The sequence below is a fragment of the Amphibalanus amphitrite genome, unplaced genomic scaffold (genome assembly GCF_019059575.1).
Source record: "Amphibalanus amphitrite isolate SeventyFive unplaced genomic scaffold, NRLGWU_Aamphi_draft 000035F_arrow, whole genome shotgun sequence".
NCBI classification, from domain to species: Eukaryota; Metazoa; Arthropoda; class Thecostraca; order Balanomorpha; family Balanidae; genus Amphibalanus; species Amphibalanus amphitrite.
The window spans coordinates 1,175,816-1,201,909 of record NW_024881531.1 but is presented as its reverse complement, the minus strand read 5'-3'; the positions used below and the strand labels follow the sequence as shown (position 1 = coordinate 1,201,909).

At 52.7% G+C, this 26,094-nt stretch overlaps 1 protein-coding gene across 9 annotated transcripts in view; it reads left to right on the top strand.

Moving 5' to 3' along the window:
- Window positions 1-26,094, top strand: part of LOC122371345 (charged multivesicular body protein 4b-like) — a 69,052-nt gene that overhangs the window by 27,874 nt on the left and 15,084 nt on the right. For all 9 annotated transcript variants that reach the window (XM_043347610.1, XM_043347602.1, XM_043347643.1 and 6 more), the window contains exons 4-5: window positions 10-124; window positions 9,672-9,795. In XM_043347610.1, the coding sequence (XP_043203545.1) occupies window positions 10-124; window positions 9,672-9,795 (239 nt within the window). The remainder of the gene's footprint in view (window positions 1-9; window positions 125-9,671; window positions 9,796-26,094) is intronic.

Here is a 26,094-nt window from a genome sequence, read left to right as displayed (position 1 = left end):
GGTCAACAGGGACGTGGACCAGGTGCACGACATGATGGACGACATCGCCGAGCAGCAGGACGTGGCGCGCGAGATCTCGGACGCCATCTCCAACCCGGTGTCGTTCGGTCAGGACATGGACGAGGTAAGTCGCGCGCGGTCGGGGCCCCGTCCGCAGCTGGAGCGCTGAGCTCGCTTATACCCAGACTTGAATGATGGTCTCTTGCGTTACGTAAGGGGCTTCTTGAGCATTAGAATGTGAATATGAAACGGAGAGAGGAGAGGAGAAAGGAGAGAGGGAGAGACGAGAGGAGTGATATCATGATATGTCTTTCCGTACTTTATATCTGTGTTGCAATATTATATAACACATTGCCGGATGGCGAATTATCAACAATGCCAGTCTAGGTGCGTAGTTACTCGGCTTAGCCTGTCTTTCAGCGTAACAAAATTACCGTTTGCTCTCTCGTTTCACGGAGGCTCATCTTTTTTTCTTTCTCTTCATCCGAAATGCTAACAGATGCAGATGGGCGGCCGGCATTACCCTAACACCCTTTGCATCCACGTACGGAAATCCTCGTGACCATAAATGCACGTGCCAAAAGTCACGTTGGCTGCCTGGAAAGCACGGGTGTCGATTGAACTGAACGGCAGCGGCCTCCGGGGCAAGGGCTCCGGGGGTAGCTGAGGGTCGCTGGGGGCTCCGATACCGTTTTAGAATTTGATAAAGTGATGGCTGAGAGTTACCTCTTTTTATTTGTTTTTGGACTAGGTTCGCTAGTCGATAGGAAAACGTTGCTAAATGTATGGTGAATATGTTAAAAAGATGGAGTACAATCCTTAGGAACTTACACAAACGAACGATTTTAATGGCGGTGTAATCGACATTTGAGTGGTAGTGCACCCCTAGGATGTTTATAATACTTTAGTTATTGTATCAACTAGTTATTTCTCCTGCAATTGCAATAGATAAAACAGATATGTATTTAGTTGCATCTGATTAATGTATAGTTATAAAAAGCGGTACCGTAGCACTTTCAAAATGAAAGCAGAATCCTTCGCGACCTTTTTCACCTAGAGAGTAGAATCCTTTTCGGACACGTCCAAGTCACAGTCCCTGTTATCACTGCTGTCAGGTAATCCCGGTGAGGAGAACGACCTTCCCTTCTACATATCATTGGGCTCTGAGACCAGAAATCTTACTCATGTCGGACCAACGGGAACATTCCTTCTCGGGTTAGCGTGCTGGGAGGAACGCTTGTCATCTGGGGCTTCCTGTAGAGACGAAAAGAATACTGAGTTGAAGTCAACTCTGGAGGGAATACTGATCGCAGTGGACGGCCGGTCAGCTGCGTCCGAGCTCTCGGAAATCCCGTCCAAATAACTACCTCACTTTGCATTAATCTGCATTTGATTTGATATCCGTAGTTGAAGTTTCCGACGTCCACGTGTCATCCGTTCTGTGCAGCGTTCCGGGAGTTCCCTCATTTCTCTGCTGTGTCGGCTAGAGTGGGGTGGAGGAGTTATCAGCCGGGGGCACGCTGCCCACGGACCGAGCGCACGCTCTAATCCCGCTTGAATGGCCTCTACTCCACCCGTTGATTACATGCCGGCCAGCGCGCCGGGCCCATTCAGCTGCTGTTCCCGGTACGGAATCTGCTGTTCCCAGCGGCTATCTCGTCTCTGCACACCGGCGAGCCTGGTGGCGGAGTATCTCCGGGTCCCGGAGACTTCCGTACCTACCTCAGGCCAGAGGCTTCCTGTGTCGCCAGAGCGGACCGGCGGCGGTGTCTCCCCGAGTCCCGGCGACTGTCCGTACTTCAGGCCAGGGGCTGCTTGTGTCGCCAGAGCGGACCGGCGGCGAGTTTCTCCAATTCGCGGCGGCTCTCCAGTATCCAATGTCCATACTCCATACCTTAGGATGTCAGAGTAGCCACGGCCGTCCTACCGGCAGGGTTCATACATTATAGCCGGGGATGGCACCCTTAACCCGGCAGTTGCTGGGGTATTTCGCCACCCACCGTTTGCTGGGGGGGGGGGGGGCGTTAAACGCCCCCAGCCGATAACTCGAGAACCAATAGGCGCAGCGAAACGCGCGAGGCGGCAAACGAAAGGACGCGACGAGACGCTTCAGATGAGTACTTTAAAGTTGAATTTTGAGGTCACAGGTCAGGTCAAGGTCAGGTCAAACACCTGAAATCGGGCTTTCAGTAGCATGGAATTCAGGACTTCGCAATGGGCGCCTCTCGTCATAAACTCTGTCAAAACGGTGCACAATCCATCATATAAGGCCTACAAGAGTGTCAGCTCCATGTAGGGGTCAGTCAAGCATAGGTCAGGGTCAAGGTCAGGTCAACCGGGCAGGCACATATCCCCGAAAATCAAAACTGATATTCGCAGCCTGTGACACATGTTTTATGGGTAATTTGGGGCGTAGAACACGATGGTGACATTCATTTTACCATATGTGTACGTGTTTGGCTAAAAAAGTTCAATTTAAGAAATGCATGTATCATGGTCGTGAAGTAGTCACGAGAAATTGCCGAGATTCAGTTCAAGATTTTGGAAAATGCAGAACGGTAATCAACAATCGAAGACAGCCATTTGATTGTTCATGGTATTGGCAGTCTAATGGCGTTTACGGCATGTCTGTATGTCTATTCTGTGATTTTATATGATTTTTTGAACATATGCCGTTTTTGGTCGAAAACTCAGAAATCATGACGTCACTAAAACCTCGATATCTCAAAAATTTTCCGACCGATTTTTTTTGAAACTTTGTCACAATAACCTTCAATCAATTCCCTACAGGTACCCAAAATTTTGCGCGCCGTTTTTATGCTATGGCCCGGCGAAAAAAAGTGGGGGCGTTTAACACCCCCCCCCCCCCCAGCAACTCGCGGGTTAAGGCACCCCTGCCTGTTCTAAGGCACCACTGCTACGTCCGCTCGGCGATATGATGACGGTCAGGCGGCAAAAGACGTGAATCGGTCGTGACCTTCACCGTGTGGCCACGCCAGTGTGGGACGGTCTGGTATCATTCTAGGGTTTATGCATTCTTTACACTCTATAGTGCACCATTCTGCTAGCCGCTAATAACTGATTCTCTGTTGCTTAATTCATTGTTCAATAAACATATTCCGACGACAAATGTGATTGCTGGTTTATTATTAACACCCTTGATTTACTAAGGTATGTCCATGTGTTTGGCTACCAGCTCATACGTTGTAAAAGTTGCTCGTAATATGTTAGTGATTCGGCCGCCGTTCGCGGAGCGGAAACCCTCAATATAGGCGCATGCTGGTACCGCTGCCTCGAGCCCGAAACCCCAACAAACAAAAATAAACCCTCTGTGAAGCTCGACTTTCGAGTGGAGAGCTTCCAGTGTAGCGACTGTTCGTCTTTTCCCAAACGTTTTATTGTTATTGCTAAGGTTTGCTGTTTTGCTGTTTTTGCCGTTTTGCTTTATTGCCAAGGGAGCCTCTCATTTTTTTTTTGCGTGAGATGTTAAATATCTTCAGGTCTATGCCGCAATCATGATCATTATTAGCACTGTCGTTAATATTTTTATGATGGCTGCTATCTTTGCTGTCACAACGGTGGTCTTACGTATAAATTTTTCAGCCTCTTGGTTAACTAATGGACTGTCGGTGCGCTTGATGTAGTAGTAGCTACTGTCTGCCTGTCTGCCTGGGTTTGTCTATATTTAGGCATGGTCAGCGCGGAAATTACATGTCTGGCCACGTAGCGTCATTCTTGGGTGACCACAGGCTACCGGACATTTCGTCATTGGTCATTAATGACAAATGCCGATAAAACATGTTTTTTCCAGATCCACATCCTGACATTTAGTCTCTGCTTGCTAAATGAAAAAATAAAAATAGGTGAAAATGGAAATAGTCGGCGGGTGTTCTATAGCCCACCGACAACATTCAGCATGTATGCCTGCGTTTCCGCCGGCACTGTGTTGCCAGGGGCGCGGCCGCACCGGGTCCTGACCGCCGGGGGTGCATTATTGATATGGACCGTGTCAGTCGACCTCCGAGCACCCCCACCCCCACCCCCGCCCTCGGTACAGCCCACCGCTAAAGTAATGTAGGGTTTTACCAATCTCAACGGTTGGCTTTGACTGGCGATTGTTTAATGCGGAGTGATCGAAAAGAAGATGTCAATAGCTAAAGTTGCAGCTGCAAGGGTGACGATACATATAAGCTACATTCAAAGTTTCATTGTAGTCTGGTTAATCGTTCCTAAGCTTCAGAAGCAGAACATACCCATGACTGAAACCCCACATTACTTCTGCTGTGGACTGTACCTCGGTACCTCGGTTCGGCAACCAGAGCCACCACCGACAGGTAGCCACGCCATGGGATTCGGTGGGCGTCCTTAGAACTCTTCATCCCGCAGCGAGCCGGTCAGCACTGGCGCTGTCATCGGTTCTCGACGGCGCGTCGTTTCCTGACCCGGACAGTTCGTGAACTATTGGATTGGTATTTGCCGGTCGCGTCCATCGGATGTGATTCGGCGCGTGTCACCTGAATTTGGCGTGCCCAGCCCGGGGTGAAAGGTTGTATGCGGTGCAGCTGCATCACGAAGGGATCACGCGCTCTCCAGGCTTCCGCCGCAAAGCCTCTGAGTGCTGTTTTACATAGCATGAACTTTGGCTCGGACTCGGTTGGTAGGGGTTGTCTGGAACCTTCCTGGTACGTTAAAATTTTGCAGGCGTACTGCACACGGGAAGTTCTGTTGCTCAACTCGGTCGCTTTGAACGCTTTCGAAGAACGGTTTGTTTTCTTTGCGTTGGGTACATTGTCTGTTTATCCATCAATGCTGCTATTAAGTGGCGTTGTTTATTTTTGTTGGAAAACGCCCGATCGTTTGGAGTTTCAGAGAGCGCCGTCGAACCATGTTTCGTCAGCCGCTCCACGAAAAGTCAATCGCCGTTTGATGGACACTTCGCACGCACCCTTAGACATGGCTGATCGAGTTTTGATCTTTTCACAAGCATCTTCTGGCCATTGGACCACCATGGCATGCATCTTCATAGCAAATGACTAACTGCACACATTTCTATCGAAATTGATAGCTGCATTTCCTGGTACTTTGGAGTTTTCCTGTGGATCATGTGTACTGCGCAGTTGTCTACTGTTTGATTTTAACAAGCAAACGTGACTTTGAAACCGATTTGTTGATCTTACTGATTTCACAGAGACTGTCTCATTCACTGGCTGCATTTGCCTAGCTGCCGCTGTTCGATCATACAGGCCACCTCTGCTCTACTCAACTCGCCACACCGAGTCATAACTTTGTAAGCGGTGCCACTGAACTATCACACCAAACGTGTGTGGAAGGCATTACCGAATTGTGCCGAACATCCGTGGGAGGCACTAAAGAGCTGTCATTTCCACAGTGCTCTAGAGCTGGGGATACGAGTACGCTGGCTCCTACCGCCCCCGACTGGGTTCAGTGACCTGGGCGTGGGATAATGGCGTATATGAATGTTAGGATGCGGGCGGTGGCTAAATCTGGGCTGCTGTTCTGTGGGTGGCAGTGGGTGAACCCAACGTTTCGTGTTGAGCTTCCATCTGGTGTGCTTTGTGCAGATGGATTTTCCATCTCTTTGCTTCCGAGAGGAAACTGCTGGCTGTGGGACTGAAGCTTACACGCTGATGGCATGGGAGGTCAGGGATTGGACGAGATTTGACCTTCAAGAACCGCTGCCTCCCCTCTACCCTCATCTCTAAGGAAAAGAGCCGGATATTTCAGTGGCCGTCCAGCGTCGGCCATCTTGACTTCATTTCCTTGTTAGCCGACTCTCTCACTGTTTGTCCACTAAAAGCGCCACGTTTGCACCACTCATTGTTTACACCACAGCTGACTGGGCGTCAGTCCGTCCCGTCTACGCGAGCAGAGTACGGGACGGAGCGTACGGGGGTGGGTGGGCGGCTGAGTCGGCGGAATTCCTCTCATAACCGTCTGCTGCGCCGCTGTCGGCCCAGAGTCGCACGGTAAAAACTTCTCGCTGCAGGGCCGCTCGAAATGGGCGCAGGAAGTCGAACATTTCCAGGAGTGGGGTCCTCGCCGGCGGTCGGCGTTGGTCTATGGTGGTCTCTAGAAATGTGCAGGGGTCTACCGTGGTCTGTAGAAATCCGCAGTGGTCTGCAGTAGTTTGTAGGAGTTCGCAAGGGTCTACCGTGGTCTTAGAAATTCACAGTTGTCTGCGCTGTTCTGTAGAAATCCGCGGTGGTCTGCGTTGGTCTATAGAAGTCCGCGGTGGTCCGTAGTGGTCCGCAGCAGTTAGCCCAGACCGCTGGCCAGTGACCATTTACCTTCATTTGCCGGGGTATCCCGTATTGCCACCTGTGGCATGCGATTGGTGGCCCCGATCCCGGGAAATGGGTGGCGTCCATTAGGGTGGAACTGGAAGTGGCGTCCATTTGGGCTCATGCCTGACGCCTCCGTGATCTAGACACTCTGTTGGCTGAGTAAAGGCCGATCGCCCACTGGTGGCAGTTCCTGCTCCTGGAACCACCCGCCACAGTGGGGTCACGACAGGAAAAAAAACAAAGAAGAACAAAAAAAAATTGTTGAGACCATGACCGATGGTCCGTCCCCTTCGCTGGCTCGTCTCTGACTGTCCTATATCCCGCGCTCCCCTCGTGCCTCCCGCCCCAGCCCGCCCGCTCCGCTTATCTCTCTCGCTCCCACCCTCCCTCCCTCTCCCTCGCTCTCTCCGGCATCTGTCTGCCCTCGCCCAACGCCTCTTAGCCGGGGGGCCGCTAAGTTGCCATTGGGCTCATGCCTGACGCCTCCGTGATCTAGACACTCTGTTGGCTGAGTAAAGGCCGATCGCCCACTGGTGGCAGTTCCTGCTCCTGGAACCACCCGCCAAACCCCGCCAAACGGAGCGACCACGCAATAGGCCACGTAGCTTATTGTAAGCTCCTAAGAGCTTCCACAGCCACTCGTAGTGTTCCCTAGAGATCGGGTCCGGAACCATCCGGAGCGGTCTGCCCCCAAGGGCAGGAACCCGAGAGCTGGTCCAGTCCACTGTAAGCTCCCAAGAGCTTACAGCCACTCGCCATGCTCCCTTGAGCTCGCGACAGGAAAACCCCCGTAGCAGTCTGCCCCCGGGGCAAGGAACTCCCAAAAGCTTAACCAGCCAACTGCAAGTTCCCAATTGAGCCCCCACGGCCACCTATCATACTCCCTTGAGCTGCGCCAGGAAACGCCCGTAGCGGTCTGCCCCGAGGGCATTAAGCTCCCAAGAGCTCGCGCAGTCAAGTGGAGAGCTCCCGAGAGCTGCCACGGCCACCCGTCATGTTCCCTAGAGCTCGCGCAGGGGAAACACCCGAAGCGGCCTGTCCTTAAAGGCAGGAAGCTCCCGAGAGCTTGTTTAGCCAACTTTAAGCTCCTAAGAGCTCTCGCAAATCGCAGCCATCCGTGATGCTCTCTTGCGCTCCCTAGAGCTCGTGGCATGAAACATACGTAGCGGTCTGCCCCCAGGGCAAGATGCTCTCAAGAGCTCGGAGCTCGCATAGCCAACTGTAAGCTCCCAAGAGCTCTCGTCAGCAACCTTAGAGCAATAAGCTCCCGAGAGCTCGCACGGTTACCCGTCATGCTCAATAGAGCTCCCGCTGTGAACACTCTTAGCGGTCTGCCCCCAACGGCAAGAGGCTCCTAAGAGCTCGCACAGCCAACTGTAAGCTCCCAGGAGCTCTCGACACGAACCCCATAGAGGCTTCCCCCGAGGGCAATAAGCTCCCAAGAGCTCGCACGGCCATCCGTCGGCTCCCAAGAGCTCGCGACAGTAACACCCGTATCCGTCTGCTCCCAAGGACAATAGGCTCCCGCCGGCTCGAGCAGTCGCTTGTGCTCCTAAAGCTTCCAACAGTAGCGCCTATGCGGTCTGCCCCCAAGAGCAATAGCTCTGAAGAGTTTGCGCAGCCACCCGTCCGGCTCCAACGAGCTCTAGACATTGGCACCCATAGCGGTCTGCCCCCAAGGGCAAGAAGTTCTCGCGAGCTCGCGCAGCCATCCTTCAGGCTCCCAATAGCTCTCTACAGTAGCACCCATAGCGGTCTGCCCCCAAGGGCAATGAGCTCCCGAGAGCTCGCACAGTAACCCGTCATGCTTCCTGGAGGTCGCGACAGAAAACTATCGTAGCTGCTAGCCCCCAGGGCAAGAAGCTCCAAATAGCTCGCCCGGCCACCGGTCAGGCTCCCGAGAACTCTCGACAACAGTGGCCTTGGCGGTCTGCACCAAGGGCAGTAGTACCCAATAGCTCGCGCAGCTCCCTTCGTCAGGTTCCCAGGAGCTCTCGACATCAGCGCCCAAAACGGTATGTCCCAGGGCAAGAGCACCCAAAGCTCGCACAGCCACCTGACATGCCCCCAGAGCTCTCGACAGTAGAGTCACTAACGGTGTGCCCCAAGGGCTATAAGCTCCCAAGAGCTCGCACCGCCAACTATGATCTCCCAAGAGCTCGCACGGCCACCCGTCATGCTCCCAAGAGCTCTGGACAGTAGCGCACATGCAGCCTGCTCTCGCACCGTCAACTATGATCTTCCAAGAGCTCGCAAGCCCCCGTCATTCTCCCCCAGGCTCCCGACAGTAGCACCCACACGGTCTGCCCCCAAGGGCAATAAGCTCCCCAGAGCTTGCACAGCCCCAACGCCCGCACCGGTCAGATGACCGTATAGGTCGCCGGCAGATACAGATAGTCGGACGGGTCGCTCTGGCGCGTCCACACATCCGGAGCTCACACCCGCCGCGGCCCGCGGCCCGGTTGTGAAACGAAAGAATTGCTGGCACGCAGCCCGCCGAAAAAGGCAGCGCGTTACGCCCTCCTCGTCGATCCAGTGCCGGTCCCCGCACCGCCGCGACACGTGCGAACCGTCGCACACTGCCCGCAGATGGCCGAGCCGTTCGCGCCTACCCCCCCCCCCCCCCTGCGAGTGACGAGGGAGGGGGGTGGCGAGCGCCCCTGTGTGTGCCGCCGCGCCACTCGAGCCGGCCAAGCGCCCGCCCTGTCACCGCGCCCTCCCCCTCCCCCACCAGGGATGGGGGCGCGCAGCTGGGTGGACGCCGCCCCGCGGCGCATCCTCCAATCCAGTAATTAGACCGGGACCCGCGCGTTGGCCGCGCGGTGGACCTTCGGCCCATATCGCGTGCCCCTCCCCGCGCCGGGCGGCAGCGGGCGCGGACACGCGGCGGACAGAGAGAACAGGGCGAACAGCAAACATCGGGAATGGCGCCGACCGCCGAAACGCTTCTCAAGTCTTTAGAACTTTGACGAAAACAACGCACTAAATGCATTTTCATTCAAATCGTTTCAGTTTTCCGGGAAAAGGGCTGACGATATTTCTTGCTGCAGATATTTCGGTCCGAGTTTTAATCCAACTCCGAGATATGCTCTTCACGCTAGATCCTTGGATTTAATAGACTCGTAGGAGCATGGCTTACGCATTTGGTTTTGGGAACGCAGGTCTAAATTAACAATCACATATGGTATTTGAAGGGCTCTTGAATTAGGTGGAACGTATGATTGTTGTTCGCCTGACGGTGCTTGATATAAAATGGAGCAATGTCGTATTTGTTAAAATACGGGACGCAGCGTGCAATGGGTTAAAATAAAGCTTGTACTGAGCTAGAATCCAGTATTCACTGACCTTTGACCTGTGCCATTGCAGGATGAGCTGGAACGGGAGCTGGAGGAGCTGGAACAGGAAGAGCTGGACAAGGAGCTGCTGGACCTGGGACCTGCCGCCTCCGAGCTGCCGGCCGTGCCCAGCGCCGAGCCCGCCCAGCCCTCACGTGAGTACCGCCGGCTGGCCCGACCCACAACTGACTGCTGAGTGCCGCGGGGGTCTAGCTCTCGTCGCAGTATCGCTAGATGGTTTAGCTGTAATCTGAGTACGACTGTATGCTCCAGATGTAATCTGGCCCTGGGTATCTCTGTGCATTCCACCTCTAACGCGATGCCTTGTAATTTGGCGTGGGGAAGCGTCCATATTCTACACACTGGGAACTCAGCGCCTGCCTCCATCGGAAACTACTGTATTTGACGCTGTCCGCCAGCGGCCGTTTGTTCCCACTCCCGGCGCAGTGACCCGTTCCGTCCACTCTGTCGACGGAAGCAGACGGGGTCGGTGAGGTCGTTTGAGGTCAGCTACCCTCTCCGGTAATGAGCTGTGTCATCAGCCGGGCCGGCCCAGCGGAGGTGGTCGGACCTGTTAGCTGTGGATTTGCCGAACCATACGAAGGGGATTATGGTCAATCTGGTGTTTAAAATCGAGTCGGTCAGGTGAGGTCTGCTTTGGATGGATGGTGCTAGGCGATTTCTAGTTTGTAAGGACTCATACTCATACTCATACTCATATATTTCGGATTACATCCACAAGATGGGTTTTCAGTTATCCACGTCATACAATGGTAATATAGGCACATAGAAGCGATAAAATGGCTCATGACAAAGCAAATACACAATAAAATGCATACACACATATCACTTGTAACACTTACTAAAAGAGCTCAGGTAAAACAAGACAGCGACGTGTGTTCATCAGCATATATCCTCCTCTTAAATACTGCATAAGTAGGCGAACGTCTGATACTGCAAGGTAGCTCGTTCCACGCTGCATTCGGTCGTTTCCGGTTGGGTCTAGTCAGGTAGGTATATTTAGTCCGGTCTCCTCTCTCTCTCCAGTCTGGTCCAGACTAGTCTGTCGTGTCGTCTCACCTCCCACGCCGTCTGAACCACCGGCAGACACCAGTTTGACAGATTTCCCAGAACCAATCACGGCGTGAAATATTGATCATAGTCTAACTCATTGTCTCCCGTCCCGTCCGTTTGGATCGGCCGATGATCGTAAAGATAGGCTGCGGGCCGAGTTTTCTGTCGGCGGCGGCTGGGCGTTCCGGGCTCGGGTCGCCGTCGTGGCGGTCCGACGCGCGGCTGGCCAGGGTCCGGTTAAAACCGGAACATCACCAGCCTACTACCGGCGAGGGAGGCCCGGCTGCGTGGGCCTATGATGGACTGGTGGGCTGATAATGGCCGCGGTGGGCCTCTCGACTATTGAGTCTTCAGGGTACCGAATTGGTGACGCTGGGCAATGCGTTTGAATAGCCTAATGTTAAAGGTCCTCTTTGAAAGTGGGCTGCAGTAGATTCGCTTTGTCAGATCAAATTCAATTGAAATGCTATTGAAGTCCGATAGGTCAGATTCAAATTTGATTTGTTGGAATTGTGAATAACTTCAAATCCTATAAAGCTGGCAAGTGCGTTTCAGCACCTTGTCCTTTGAGACCATGCGCCGTACTATTCCAGAAACTGTCAAATATTCGCTTGACCATTTATATTAATATTTTTTGACGATTTACAGCAAATCCATTTTGCTCTCTCTCTCTCTAGCTTGTCATCCTTTGCCGCTGGGCGGCATGTCCTTCAGAAGCGACGTGGTTACGTAAGCGTGACCACCTCACACCAAACAGTCGGACACCAGCAGTGATTGTTTGGAACGGGTCGGTCCCCTACAAACATTGGACGGTCTCCACCGTCCCAGACCCCCCCCTCTCCGGCCCCACCCGCTCCACCGCTGTCGTGGGGAAGTGGCAGCGAACACAAGATACATCGGGAGAGCTCGCTTCATCGACGCAGACGTTCTCGGCCATCTCAGCGTCGTTATCGGAGCGTGCAGTCGCCGTGCCTCCTCGGACATGACGTGCCTTCTGCATTCCTCAGTGGCTGGGAATCGCGCATGATTGACCACGGTGGTGGAGGGGCGGGGGGGGGGATGGAGGGAAGGCTCTCGCCTTCCTCCGACACGGTCTGACCATTTGCCGAGCGGTCATATCGAGTTACCCAGCCATTCCGCACTACTGAGCTACAATATCGACCTGCCCAGCCGTTCTGCACCACTGAGCTACAATATCGATCTGTCCAGCTGTTCTGCACCACTGAGCTACAATATCGACCTGCCCAGCCGTTCTGCACCACTGAGCTACAATATCGATCTGCCCAGCTGCCTTCGTGAGCGATCGAGCTGCAATGCTGGGCCACTCGCGCCATGCTGCCTATGTGGCCCTGAAGCGTTCAGCCACTTTCCTGGCTCATCCATTCCGTCAGTGACCTGGAGCGGTGGCAGGGGACAAACTTTTCCGACCCTTGCAGCACACGGTCGGTCGACTGTCCAAAGCGTGCCGCTGGCCAGGCCCGCTCGAGTTGAGGTACTTTTGCTGGTGCTTAATTCCACAGAGCAGGCCACTCATGTTCATCCCGTTTTATCAGCTTCTTGCTGTTCCTCATTCACGATTCCTACCGGGTTTCTTTTTCTAAGCCTCCTAGTTCGGCGCGGCGGCCAGGGACACGATTAATTATTAACCCTCATTTATCTCCTCGCTGACGACAGATCTGAACCGACCGACGAAAAAGCAAGCAGCCGAGAAGAGACGGAAAGGAAGCCAGATCTCTCGGCTGCGTTTGGAGTCGGACAAATCCGTCGTTAGTAGGACTCCGTCGGTAAAAAAGATACGCCTCCGTATCGTTATCTGTTCCTGCCTCTTCCCCGTCCTTATTCCAGGTCCCGAAGTAGTCGTGTCGACTGCCGGGGGTGTCGGCGAGAGGTGTCGGTGTCGGTGTTTTTACGCCGTGTCACTGCCGATGAGCCGCTCAGCATCGGAGAGCTCTCGGCTCTACATCAAGGACAAGCTGCGAGCCTTCTAGAGCGCCAATGATAACACCGACGACCCTTGTCGGGGCGGCGAGCGGCATTCGCTCATCCCGCCGGGGGGAGTCCGTCTGGAACTGGCTGAGAGTAAACCATGTTCGACGCTCTCCCGAGAAGCTAGCAGAAACACTCGTGCGTCGTCGTCACTCCCATGCGCCGCTGCGTTGTGCGGTGACCTTGACCGAGAGCCCGGTGTCAGTCGCACAGTGGGAGGGACGGATATGGGCGGGGGTTTTGCTGTGGACACGACTGCGCATCTGCTCGCCGCGAATAAAGGGCTGCCGGACGAATATGGCGCCCGCGGCGCACATAAATATTTCGGGAGCCAATAGAGCTGTCGCTGCGGCTGGCGGCCGCTGGCAGGAGGCGGTGAACTTGGCGGCCGGGTGTAAGCCGCCGCGCGCCGCAGCCGGGGGCGGTTAATCATCGGCTCTTGGCCGGTCGGGTGTGTTGTTTGCAGACACGGAACCATTCCGGCTGTGAGTGACAGTTGTGGCCCGCTCCGCACTGATTGGACGGCGCGGCGGTCGGTTTTTGCTGGAGTTCTTGCCGTTGATTATCTGGGAGAGATATGCCTGATGTTGAAGGATAGCTATCGTGTCGCGTCCCCTTCCCGCCGGCTGTAGAATTACTCCCTCCGCGCCCGTTCAGTGCCTCCCGTGCCTGCCTCAATGAGCGCCTGGGCCGTGGACATTGTGCCCGTGGGAATGGCCACGCCCGGTCGTGCGGACGCGCGCGTGACGGACCGCCCGTGGTGCCGGCTCCCATCGCGTCGGCCTCACATCCGGGTGGGTGTGAGAGCGGCCCGACACCGGCCCGACACCGGCTGACGGCCACTCGACGAGCCAAGGTGCGAGCCGGGCCGGCTGCCGGCGCCGAATCGCCGCACCTGCGCACCGGCCGGCTGATTGATCGGAGGACGGCGTGCGCTGGAGTAAACAGCGGCGCCGGCGAGAGCAGGGGGAGGAGTCGGAGGGTTCCTCTTCCGTCAAACAGTGATGGTGTTTATCGGAGCCGGCCACCGGTGGCAGAATATGACAGACGATCGAACAGCGAGGCTGTGTGTTGACAGGTGCGGTAATCGGCGAGCATCGATTAAATGGAGCGGCAATACGAGCGAGCGATATGAAACACAACCTGGATGGCGTGAAAATTGCCAACATTCGCGGAATCATTGATGCAATGCAATGTAAATAAACCGGTTGAAATGGTTTTATCCGCAGTATTAGTTATTTAATGACGAGACTGATCTCTTTGGAATCATTTTGTTATGAGGCTGGTATCCGCGATATCACTTTATGCTGATAGTGACTTTGTGCCGTGGGTGAAATGCTCATATCGCACAGGTAGACTAGCCAAATGTACATAGATAGTCGCATGAATCCTTGTCTGTTTGCTTTAGCATAGAGTGACTGGACATGCGAGGTGTTTGATAAAGACCTAGAGAGAGTCTGTTTTATTCCAGCTCGTGGTCAGTTCTTGAAGCTAAATTATGTTATCATTTCATTCCATTTAACTTATTTTCTTATTTGCAAAACGTACGCCGAAGTTCAACAGAGACATCGGCAAAGTTTTTATGACGGTATCCTTATTTGAAAAACGTTCAAAACAGCTCCTAATACGGAATGGCTTTCAGTGCTATTCGTTACCCATTGCGTAATGCGTATTCTTATCTTCTTCAGACGTATTTCACTGAACTCTGAATGTTTGGAACTACAATAGTCCTAAAATACCAATGCGGTGTTATTTGTGTTCTCCAGTTACCTGAACTGAATTTCGTTGAGCCCCAGGGCATTCCCTGGAAGTTTGTCTCCAAGCCTTTGTTTTCACGCTATCGTAAATTACAAGTTCTTATCGAATTATGGCTAATAGATAAACACCATCTAGATGAAAGTCCGGATTTCTAAGATGCGAAGTCCGTGGCTCAACACATCGCCACCAAACAACTCCCGCTGAGCGTGACACCCCGTCGGTATGAGCCGCTATCAAAGCAGCGGCATCCGTCACCCACTCTGTGACGGACGGCCCTCTCCGAGCAGTGCCCCGTCGTCGGACGCTGGCGACGCGTCCCCAGCCCGGTCACGTCCGGCGGCGACGTGATGGTACCGGCGGGTGTCCAGACACAGTGCCGGGTCATTGAATCCGAGACGCCCCACAGCTGGTGGCTGCTCAGCGCCGGATAAACGCCCGATCCTGTCGACCGATGGCCTGTCGAAACTCTCCGTCAGGGTGCTTTGCCGATCGCAAGTGCTCGCAAGCGTTGGGAGAAGAGTGTTTTAGATTTTGGCCCGTAGCCTGCTATCGCTGGACTTATTGCATCTCATATATGGAAGGTGTGTTTTAGGAATGGTTTTGCTGGATGTTATTAGCAGGCAGCGCAATTCACAATGCTAATCTTTCACATTTGCAACGATTATTACGATTTAGCTTCCTAGTTAAGAGACAGCGGTTTCGAAACATAGGGCGATTGTTTTAAAAATAGCAAACGATAAATAGCAAAGTGCCCGCTCAGAAACTTTTCCCAGCCTTTGCTTGTGTAGATTACCAGATTGAAGCAACCAATGCTCGCATCTGCATCAGTATAATGGCTTCTATGATGAGCTCATCGTCGCTTCCCGCTCCTAATGAACGCCCCGATGAGTTTGTCGCTGATGAAACGCAGCTGGTGAGACCGTCTGCTCCCGCTCGACACTGTCCGCCGCCGTCGGACCCCATTGGGACCGAGTTAAATGGGCGCCTCCCGGCCGCCTGGTGACGAGCCGGCAGCGGCACCAGCTAATCCAGCGGTACCGAAACGTATCGGTGGGGTGTGCACAGGGTGGCGAGGCGAAGGAACTGATCAGGGAACAACGGAAGGAGCGGCGATCTGCTCCCAGCCCCTGGGCGTACTGCCAGTGTAATCGAGATTAACCGACACGCACCCGACGGTCGCCGTAAATGTCGGTGTGATTGGAACAGCGCAGCTGATAAATGTGAAGCTTTATGGAAAGCTGCGGATAAGGTCTGCCGAAGATACATTGATTTTGGTCAATTTGTGCCACGCACATCAAGAGTCGGCTTAAATGTTTTCGTTGTATCAATCAATCAAACTTATTGCCGCTCACCAAACTTTTCCGACATCGGTAAATGTAAATTTGAAATGTTTCTCGAATTCTTGAAAATGTCGGATTCCGGAGCGGAACTTGCCGGCTGATGTTTACGGTGGAATGCTGAGTCGCCGCGGCGTGTAGCGTCGCTCCCAGTTAGGGGTTGTTTGCGCCGTGATTTGCTAGTCTGGCAATACCTCGCCCGTCCCCGGAAGTTCGCCTCCGCCCCCCCCCCCTCCCGATGACCCAGTGACCCCCAGACCGCCGGTGGCCCGCCGGGCTGACCGCCGCCGGCTGCTCCTCGAAGTTGGTTTGACGGCGCCCCTCAGCTCGGGCCCAGTGACCTCGGCGGGTCACGTGAATCGGGATGCCCGCGGCGACAGCGGTGATGCTCGCGATACGTCAGGTCACGCGCTCGGCCGCATTGACACGTGTCAACGGACTTAGCGCCGGCGGCGTCTTCCTGTGAGGGATTACAGCCGTACGGTTAGAGCCGGCCTGGGGACTTAACTCTTCAATGGAATGGCCGTTCGCCGTTTGATGGGACTGGAGGTCGTGTGTCCATTGCCGTGCTGAGGTTATTAAACCCGCCTCGCGGACACCTGTGCGACACAGAGAAAGGGAAGAGGAGAATAGCGACAGAAAAAGACGAGAGAGATAGAGAAAGAGAGAGAGAGAGAGAGAGAGAGAGAGGGAGAAAGAGGAAGAGAGAGAGAGAGAGAGAGAGAGGGAGAAAGAGGAAGAGAGAGAGAGAGAGAGAGAGAGAGAGAGAGAGAGAGAGAGAGAGAGAGAGAGAGAGAGAGAGAGAGAGAGAGAGAGAGAGAGAGAGAGAGAGAGAGAGAAAGAGAGCGAGCTCCTCGTGCCGTGGCTCGGCCACCCCGCCGGGCCCTCTCCTCTGTCCATGTCCGGATCAATGACGACGCCATACGTCCCTGCATTCTGAAAACGTGACACCCTTTATGTGACCCGTGTGACCGGAGCGCGGTCTGGGCTATTTTTGATGTTATAAATCGGAGCAAGATGCTCTCATATTTTTATCGTGGGCTGGCTTATACGCCAAACGGCGGCATTTCGTGTGTTGATATCGGGAACGGCGAAGAAGGCCGCGCTCTGCGGACTCGAATATATGTACTGAATTTACATATCAACTTCTTTCAATCTATGCATTTTGTGTATTCAATTCCGTGTGGTATACCGCAGCAGCCGTTTGCTTTGCTTTGGTCTGGTTAGTGGTTGGAACCTGAATTATTCGTGTTCAGCATTAAACTAGTCATGTATGCCTTGCTATGCAGCCTACTTGATGTTTATAAGATAAGTTATTTTGCCTCGTGATGCTGGAAATTGTTATGTGATTTTGATCAGCTGATTCGAGCGCTATCAAAATTTGGTAAGGGCCTCTCCTGTGAAGTAGATACTGAATCGAAGTCTTAGAGACGTAGAACCATATTGTTGGTTTTGTCGACATCAGTTATTTACCTCATAAATGTGTCATAAGATAGTTAGGAATCCTTCAGCTCCCACACAAAATCTAAAAGATTTTATGGTGCATTGTGCATCATCGTCGCTCGCAGTGGTTCAAAATCCACGTCGTTCTCTTGTCGAGAACGGCCGAACTCCCCACCGCACCGCCCGCGCCGCTAGCTCCTCCGCTCCGCGGTAGCCTGGTAGATAGACTGTGCCGCAATACGGCCGTGTGCGGCGGCACAGCATCCATCCAGGCGGCAGCGTCGTGTGCTGCGGCTCAGCCTACCCTTCCAGGCCGCCCAGGCGAAGCCGGGCGCATGATGCTCTACCGTTGATATCAATCGATTCTGGAATGGATTCCGTTTGAGCTGGAATCGAGATCAAATTCCAAGCTGTTGACAGAAAACATGTAAGTAACGAATTGATGTAGGGCGGTTGAGTGCAAGATCCTTCCAATTACGATTGTAAACTAAAGCCTCCGAAGTTTTGTATGTGAGTCGAAATCGGAACGATGATTTTAGCTGACTTTGAGGTTGGAATTACTGACATTCACGCTGTTATTTATTTTTCGTCTCAAATTAATGTTGAACTTAGGCTTAGTTGATGCGACAAGGCAGCAACGGACAACACCGCTTGCGATGAGCGAAGGCGGGCACAAGTCTGCGGACGTTGCACGGTGGGGCCGCGGGCGCAGGCAGCGACACGGTCCCCGGGGGCGCCCGCTTGTGCGCGACACGCCGCCGCCGATACGATGACACGCCACGGCCGATAGGACGACACGCCTCCAATTAGAGGAGGCGCCGGCCGCAGCCGGGCGGGCGGTCCTCAGGGCGGCGAGCTCTTATCACCCAGTCCAGTTTTCTTGTTAGTGACGGCTCGAGTTGTTTTTCGTTTTGTTTTCATTGATGGAACGATTCAACTCTCATAGAGCGTGTTTTTTAAAGTTTGAGTCGCTCATTAGGAATTTTCGGAAATGGTGCCGTTATTTTAAAATAAATTTTAGTTGTGGAGGTGCTTGCGAACCTCGTTCACCGCTCCTTCACCGCCAAACTTAAGATAACTTGCGTTTGAATAACCCAAAGCCATTTGTTTTTATGTGGGCGAGGATGGATGACATGATTATTATTAATATAACGAGGCTTGAAATGATCTCACGCATGTCAAAGTTTTTTATTTTAGGCAAAATAAATATCTAAAACAGTAAAACAAACTGTTTACAAAGTGTTTTACTGTTTTAGATATTTATTTTGCCTAAAATAAAAAACTTTGACATGCGTGAGATCATTTCAAGCCTCGTTATATCAAAGCCATTTGAATGCCTTTCCAGCTTTCAAAACACATTTTCGCCAGTATTCATTCAGATTTAGTCATTTGGAACGGTGCGGCACCAGTGCGTGTTATAAAATCCAATTTCGGAGTGTTTACGGGTCCGGTGAGACTGTGCTCGGATGGCTCCGGGTCGGCGCTTTTCCCAGACTTGTTTACCCGATTTGCAGCCGGCCCGGTCCGTATTTTCTGCCGAGTGTGATCCGGTGAGATCTTCGACGTGTCTCGGTACTCCCTCCTCCCTCCGCTCCCCTCCCTCCTTCCCTCTCCCTCCCTCTCCCTCCCTCTCCCTCCCTCCCTCTCCTTCCTTCCCTCCCATCCCTCTCTCTCCTTCCCTCTCCTTTTTGCTCGCTACCTGTCCTGTGCCGATCGCCCGATGGCGCGGCTCTCACCACCGACTGAACAGTCTTGATGACTACGACAAATACTGGTGATCACGTCGCCGTGCACGGACGGGCCCAGCTCTCCGTCAGTGTGGCTGTGGCGAGCCGTGACCGCAGGCTACCCACTAGTGATGGTATTGCCCGCCCTCATTTGCCGGACGCCGCGTGCCGCTGATCCTGAGACGCACATCGTGCGTGAGATCGATAGACAGAGGCATCGTGCCAGGGGTGACGGACGAGGGTGTGCGTAGGGTGTGGACGTGATTGGTCGCAGAAGAGAATGAGAGAGAGAGAGAGAGAGAGAGAGAGAGAGAGAGAGAGAGAGAGAGAGAGAGAGAGAGAGAGAGAGAGAGAGAGAGAGAGAGAGAGAGAGAGAGAGAGAGAGAGAGAGAGAGAGTGAGAGAGAGAGAGAGAGGGAGAGAGGAAATGGGAACGGAGTTACAAGAGGATTGGCATATTGGCGAGGTCTCTGGTCAGCTCGGCGTCGCTTTCAGCAGTTCTTTTCTGCTGGCCAATATGTTCGTTCATTATTATATCGTACCTCACGCTGTCTTGCTTTCTGTTGCAATGAAACGGAATTTGGTTTATTTTTGTCCAAAATTTATCGCTCATCTGCCCCTGCATATTCGCATCCCTGGCTAAGCATGATTAAAGGAAATATTCAAATTTCCGGAAATGCTGGATTAAGCGGACCGTCGTGGTAATCCTGTGGCCCAGAATAGCGCGTGTTCGGCCCTTATTACTCCATCTCTTTCCGTCTGTATCGCCGTCTGGGGGCGGCCGGCGGACGTGTGGGAGGGGTCAACTGCGCCACTCCTTCTCCGACCCCGCGCTGGTCCGTGGCGCCCCCACCCCGGCCCATCGGTCTGCCGGTCCGCCCCGGTCCCTACCCATACGACCCACCACACCGACGGTCTTCCGGTCCGTCTAACCGTCAATCCCCGCGGTCCGCCGTGTGTTCCGGCCGACCCCGTGTCAGCAGTGTGGTGGTGTCACGGGGGTCACTCTGACCTCGCAGACCGGCACACCGCACCCGGCTATATCCGGCCGGTTCCGTCGGGACGGCGGAAGGCTTTAAACGGGCCCTGTCAATCACCGGTTCAGGGTACCGCTGCGGGGATCCAGGTGGCATCCACCCTCAGTCGCGTCTCTGGGGGCGTGTTCGGTGTAGCATGTTGCCATCGGAAATGGGTGACGTATTGCGTCAGAAGAGCAAGGTGTTCTATGCTGGGCTGTAGTGTGTGCTTTGATGTCGCCACTCGATGCCGGATGTGGGTGGATTAAACACCGCTGTTTCTATGAAACAGTGTGGGCTGTGCTTTTTGGACATCTGTAGAAACGCCATGCTTTTGGTCTATGAAATGTAATATATCGAGAATCGCGTGTACATACATAGATCATGTATTATTCAGCATACATTATAAGGGTTATTCGTATGAATAGTGTTCACACGTTCAAATTCATGGGCGAAGAGGCGCTATTCGTCTGAGGAACTTCTTATAAATTCTATTCCATGGGTTCGCTCGCTATTGGCTATCAAACCTTATGTTGAACCCCGTTATTTGATGGTATCTCATCGAAGTTCGATGCTAATCTCATCATGCAAATTTCCATGATAGCAGGCCAAGGTCTGGGCTCCCGTTTTTATTATTGATACGATCGCCACTGCGAGCCTGAAGCATCAAATCAATCGGTCGCAAATCTCACCTGTTTAACTCACCTGTTTGGGGTTCCCTTGGTCTGAGAGTAGCCAAAATGAATGCAGGGATGGGGAGAAGGGAAGGAACCCGCATAGAAAGAGCTCGCCCGATGGATGAGAACACATCCAAACGGGAAAGTGAGCCCACAAGTGCCAAATGAATGAGTTTACAAGAGTGACAAGATACAAACAGCAAAATTATAATCGGAACACAGTTAACGGTCATGGGACACAAATCATTTAGATACGCACTAGAGACTAGTATACAAACAGGGTATCACCCAGTGTCGCAGATAACATGGATTTGAACCTGGTTAAATCTGGTTCAGACACTACTTCGTCCGGTAGAGAGTTCCATGGAGTGATACAGCGGACACTAAATGATCTGGCACGTAAATCTGTTTGGGGACGGACGTGTGGCAACTTAAAGCGGTGGCCTCGGGTTCCAGAGGATGGCGAGAGCACGAATATATCCGATGGTTTGATTGAGCATTTATCATGGAAGAGTTTCCAGCATTGTATCATGCATGCATATCAATCAATAGACATGCATGGCTATTTGCCTCAACTCCACAGCTCGTATCATAATGGACATTACGAAACATTACAAAACACAAAACAGAACATTGCTATGGGCATTCACGCAAATTGTGCCTTGAGCCGCCTTCTGTATGCTGTCATGGCGTGTTATTACGCCATATTTTCCCGTCCGTCTGTCATTATCCCATTAAAACTCGCGGACGTGATAAAGCCTGTGCAGTGCGCCGAAGCCAATCGGACTCGGGTGGCATGCTGAGCGGTGTGGCGAGGTTACGGCTGACTCAGGTCGCGTTTATCGAGCGGGTCACCCGCCGGGGCCTCAGGGCCCTGTGACGCCTCGTGGTGCCCTGGCTGTACCGTGACGCCCCTATAGGCCTCCTAGGCGCCCCTGAAGCCTTGTGATATTGGGTCGTGAGGTGTCGTCATGCCTGACGAACCGACTGACTAACTAAAAATCGACCGGGGAGACTGAAGAGGCTGACCTTACGGCGGCCGATATGCCCGTCTGCTCTGCTGTGCTCCCCGGTGGGCGGGAGGGCGGTAGCGGCAGTATGTAGTCGGGGATCAGGGTGTGGGGAGTCTCAAGGGACGTTAGCGACTGGATGGCGAGGTTCCGACGCCTCCCATAGGCTAACCGCTAACCGAGTGCTGCGGCGGAAATAGGGGTGAACCGGATGGATTTAGCATGGCTTAGAGTTTGAATGCCTATGCGTGTGCGCTACTAGTTCTCATGTTGAATGTTATTACGATTTTGTTTAAAATAAGGTTATTATGGGTAGAATTTTTGGTTAATGTTCGCTCTTTAGGATGCATGCTGCCTAAGGCTGCGCGGCTGCATATTTTTTCCTGCTACCACTTTGTTGTTGTTAGCGTCACACAGTTTCATAACCTTAGATGAAACTAGTTTACTAGAGGGAAATGTTTACAGTCAGTTCCAATGCGATCGTTAGTGCTGAAAGCAGGTTCCGCCTATCGCGAAAGTCTAACTTTGAACGCTGCATGTGGACGGGCTTATTAAGTCGGCCCTATTGAATGGCACTCTGCGATTGACGTTGGCCTGGGCTGAACACTTGAACAGCTACGTTAGTTATACATCCTCGAAGCTGGCTCCGGCTCTGCTGTGGTGGGGTTGGTTTATTATTATTGACTTCCTGATCCGAAGTACGATTAAACACTGTGCTCCTGCAATGAACTGTGTGAGCGCTGAAATTGTTCCTTTGTGCAATGGTCACCCGGTATTGGTTTCGGATTACCATTGCTCTGGTTTAGATTGAAATGGGTGGATTAATTAGAATGTTTGCTGAACCCTCCATTGCTAATAACTTGCTTGCATTGCTACGTAATGCACAATCTATAATTATGCACCTGTCTGACCTTTGGGCGCTCTTCATTTTAAATGAGTTAGCTGATATCTTCGAAGCTCTTTGCCTAACAATTAGAGCTACCGCGTTCCGGTAACATTAGTTTCCTAATATCCTGCTACTTGCCTGCGCAATATCTGCATTTGACCTTAGCGTCATAACCCTTGAATAGAATCTGCAATTAGTGTCTGGCTCTCGATTCCTCTCTAAAGCTCTCATTGTTATGAATATGCACATCATCGTCTGGCGGAATACAACCCTATTTGGACAGATGCAGGATAACAATTTACCATTAACTCTCCTAGTGCATTAGCAGAAAACCGTTCAGCTCTCTCTCTCTCTCTCTCTCTCTCTCTCTCTCTCTCTCTCTCTCTCTCTCTCTCTCTCTCTCTCTCTCTCTCTCTCTCTCTCTCTCTCTCTCTCTCTCTCTCTCTCTCTCTCTCTCTCTCTCTCTCTCTCCATCTCTCTCTCTGTCTCTCTCTCTCTCTCTCTCTCTCTCTCTCTCTCTCTCTTCCCCTCTCCATCCCCCTCTCTGTCTCGCACCCTCGCTTCTCCGTTTCTTTTCAATTATCGCAAAATCTCCCACTCGTCGATTGGTATACGACTCTCAGTTCAGGTGAAGCCCCTTGAGAGCTGCCGTCCGCCTCCCTCCCTTTCTGTCACACTTTCCGTCCCGCACTACCCAATCCTTCCTCCAGCTCTCAGCGTGACCCAGAGTGTCTGAAATCGAAATACCCACCTAGTTAGGTATACAGAAGACTTCTGGTTTCGCTCCGCTGATCGTCCGATGGTTGTTGTTTCCGCTGCCGAAGCGGCTGTTATTTGCCGACCTTGTGCGGCTCGTGGGACGGTCACCATCCCTCAGCTCTGATGTCCCTCGACTCGCTGAAGTTGTGCTCAGGACGCGCCGTACGTGCAGTCCGGCCGAGCCGCCGCCGCTCGTCGCCACGCTGCAGTGTTTTGTTTTGCTTTGTTCTGCGGCTGTGAATCGTGCTGCCAGAGCTCAAGTGTAAAACTTTTGTGTCTACTGCTCTCAAGTTGGAAAGGAGTGTGACACCTTTTCACCCGAAAAGATTTTGGTAGCATGCTTTTGCTAATTTGAAAACTATGTGGGCATTATTTCTACCTTCTCCTTACTTTTCTTGATTATTTAAGAAGTTCCGGCATTCCATGCCAGGTCATTGTCAGGATTTAGAAATGAAGAATGATAATATTTTGTCAAGCCCCTGGATAAGTGGGCGACATTGACGCGCACACGTGGGATATAACATGTTTATATTTTGTTGTTTCAACTTTATATTTAATTTCTTTATACTTCAGTCAGGTACCTGGCATCATTGTACAAGTTTTCATACAAGTTTTTTTTTTTGCATCGGGCTGCAACTTAAATAGAAATATGCATATGAACTGCGTATTCATATCTGACGGTACATGCCTTACACCGTTAATTTGATGAGAGAGGCCGGGGAGGTGGGACGATGCTTATAGCCTTCACCGATGGCGTCAGTTTGTAATGTGTATGCGTCACCAATGCGTTTGTTTGACGCGCTATTGAACGTTATGATGCTGAAGAATTTTTGATGAAGTTAATGCAGCGAAAAGCCATCAGTATGCACAACGTTATGTTGGCTTTCGTCACTACTCCCCTTGCGTGGCAACAATGCATATTCAAAGGCAAATCGAATAAGGATTTAATGAACTACCGCCCTGCATCAAACTTCTTGTGCTAATTCTTATAAATCACCTACCTTCATTTTTGAACTGATTACCCAGTCTAGGTCCTGAACATTTTCGGACTGATTGCCCAGCTCCCCCCTCCCCCCCACACACACACCCGACCTTTCCCCTCCCTCACCAGGACACGGGCTTTCCCACCAGGACACGGGTCATGGCTCTGGTGGTCCATAATCCGGCCGCGCAGTTGATGCGAGCCGCAGCCCCAGTGCGCCGCTGGCTGACAGGCCCGCCGGACATTACAATCCGAGTCGCGCCGCCCTCGATCCCCGGAGCCGATCGGACCGGTTCGAATTAGCGGCACCGAACACGACATAAGCGCGCTTATGACGGTGGTTTGATGCGCCGGAGGCCGGCGAAGGATTTCCGAGTGGTCGGGTAGAGCCGTTCGGTGGGATTAGCGACAGATGCAGGCATCTGCGAGCTGACTGCAAATGGGATTGTTTCCTGTGTGGGTCCAATGGGTCACCTTTGGTTATCTCTCACGGCACACATTCCTGTTAAAAAATCCAGAGTGTGGGAGGTTGGTGCGTGGCGACGGCAGACTTGTTGTCGGACGGGTTGTTTGCGGATGTGCTGTTTGCTGACGTTAATGAGGACTCCGTCACAGTAGATAATTGGTGGCTCGTGCGCCGGCCAGCCACGCGCACCGGCCGGCGACGCGCCATTTCCGCCGCCGCTGGCGCGCCGTGTTTGTCACCGAGGCGCTGTCAAAACGGGCCGGCCGGCCACCGGGGACGCGACGGCTCGAGTTCCGTGACAGACAGTTGCGCAACAGCTCTGTCGCGCCCTGACTGTTTCGTGATGGGTCCTTAGCTGTCGTTTGACAGTCCGCCGACAATTCCGTGACAGTCCGTTGACTATTCCGTGATAACTGTGTTCTATTCCGCGGGAAATTTCTCGACGGATGCGTCCATAACTTCCACTGGGCGCAGGTGGTCGCACCGGCCATATCGTCCCCACAAATACTGCCACTTATCGGTTTAGTCCAGTTTTGCAACGCAATAACAGGATGACAAATAAAACCCGAGAGGCACAGGAAAACTCGAGCCGCGAATGTAATAAAACAACACTGAAGCCCTTTATTTTGAACATGTGTGGCTTATTAGTGAAAAGTTTTGGAGAAACAAGCGATGTGCTTACTTTGTTTACGGTGAAACTGGCTCTTATGTTACGGTCGACAAGCGACATTCTAGCCTTGTTTACCGGCAGACTGGCTCTTTTTTACGGTGGAGGGTGGCCAGCGGGTACAGATGTTGTGAGGTGTCCTCTCTCCGCTCGCGCTCTGTGATGGCGGACCGGCCAACTGAGCCCGTTGCTAAGTTCGCGAGGGCCGCCCGCGTGCTAAGTTACTTTGGTGCCACATTAGCGCCAGACGCTGAACAGATGACCACCCGACTCTGGCCGACTCCCCATAGGGGGTACTTACGTGACTCGTGAACGGCTCGTGCTTCGTGAGTGGCACGTGGCTCGCGTTCCGTGAGCGGCAGCCCGTAACTCGTGAAATACATGAGTCTGAGGTCGGCGTTAATGAGTGGGTAGAAGTTTACAATTGGCTAGATTGTTCATAAGACATAAGTGGTATTGTGTCTTACCTTGAAAATTATTTTGATACAGGCTGACATAAAAAGATGATGATAATGATATCGCTATCAGAAGCAGCCATGACCGATAGTTTGTATTCATTCGCCGCCCACTGAACGGCGCATTTTCTCGCTCCAGCGAACGCACCGTCTACTGTCGCGCTCCTTCCGCCCAGCCGCCCCGGATGGCTCAGGGAAGACTAATGTCGGCG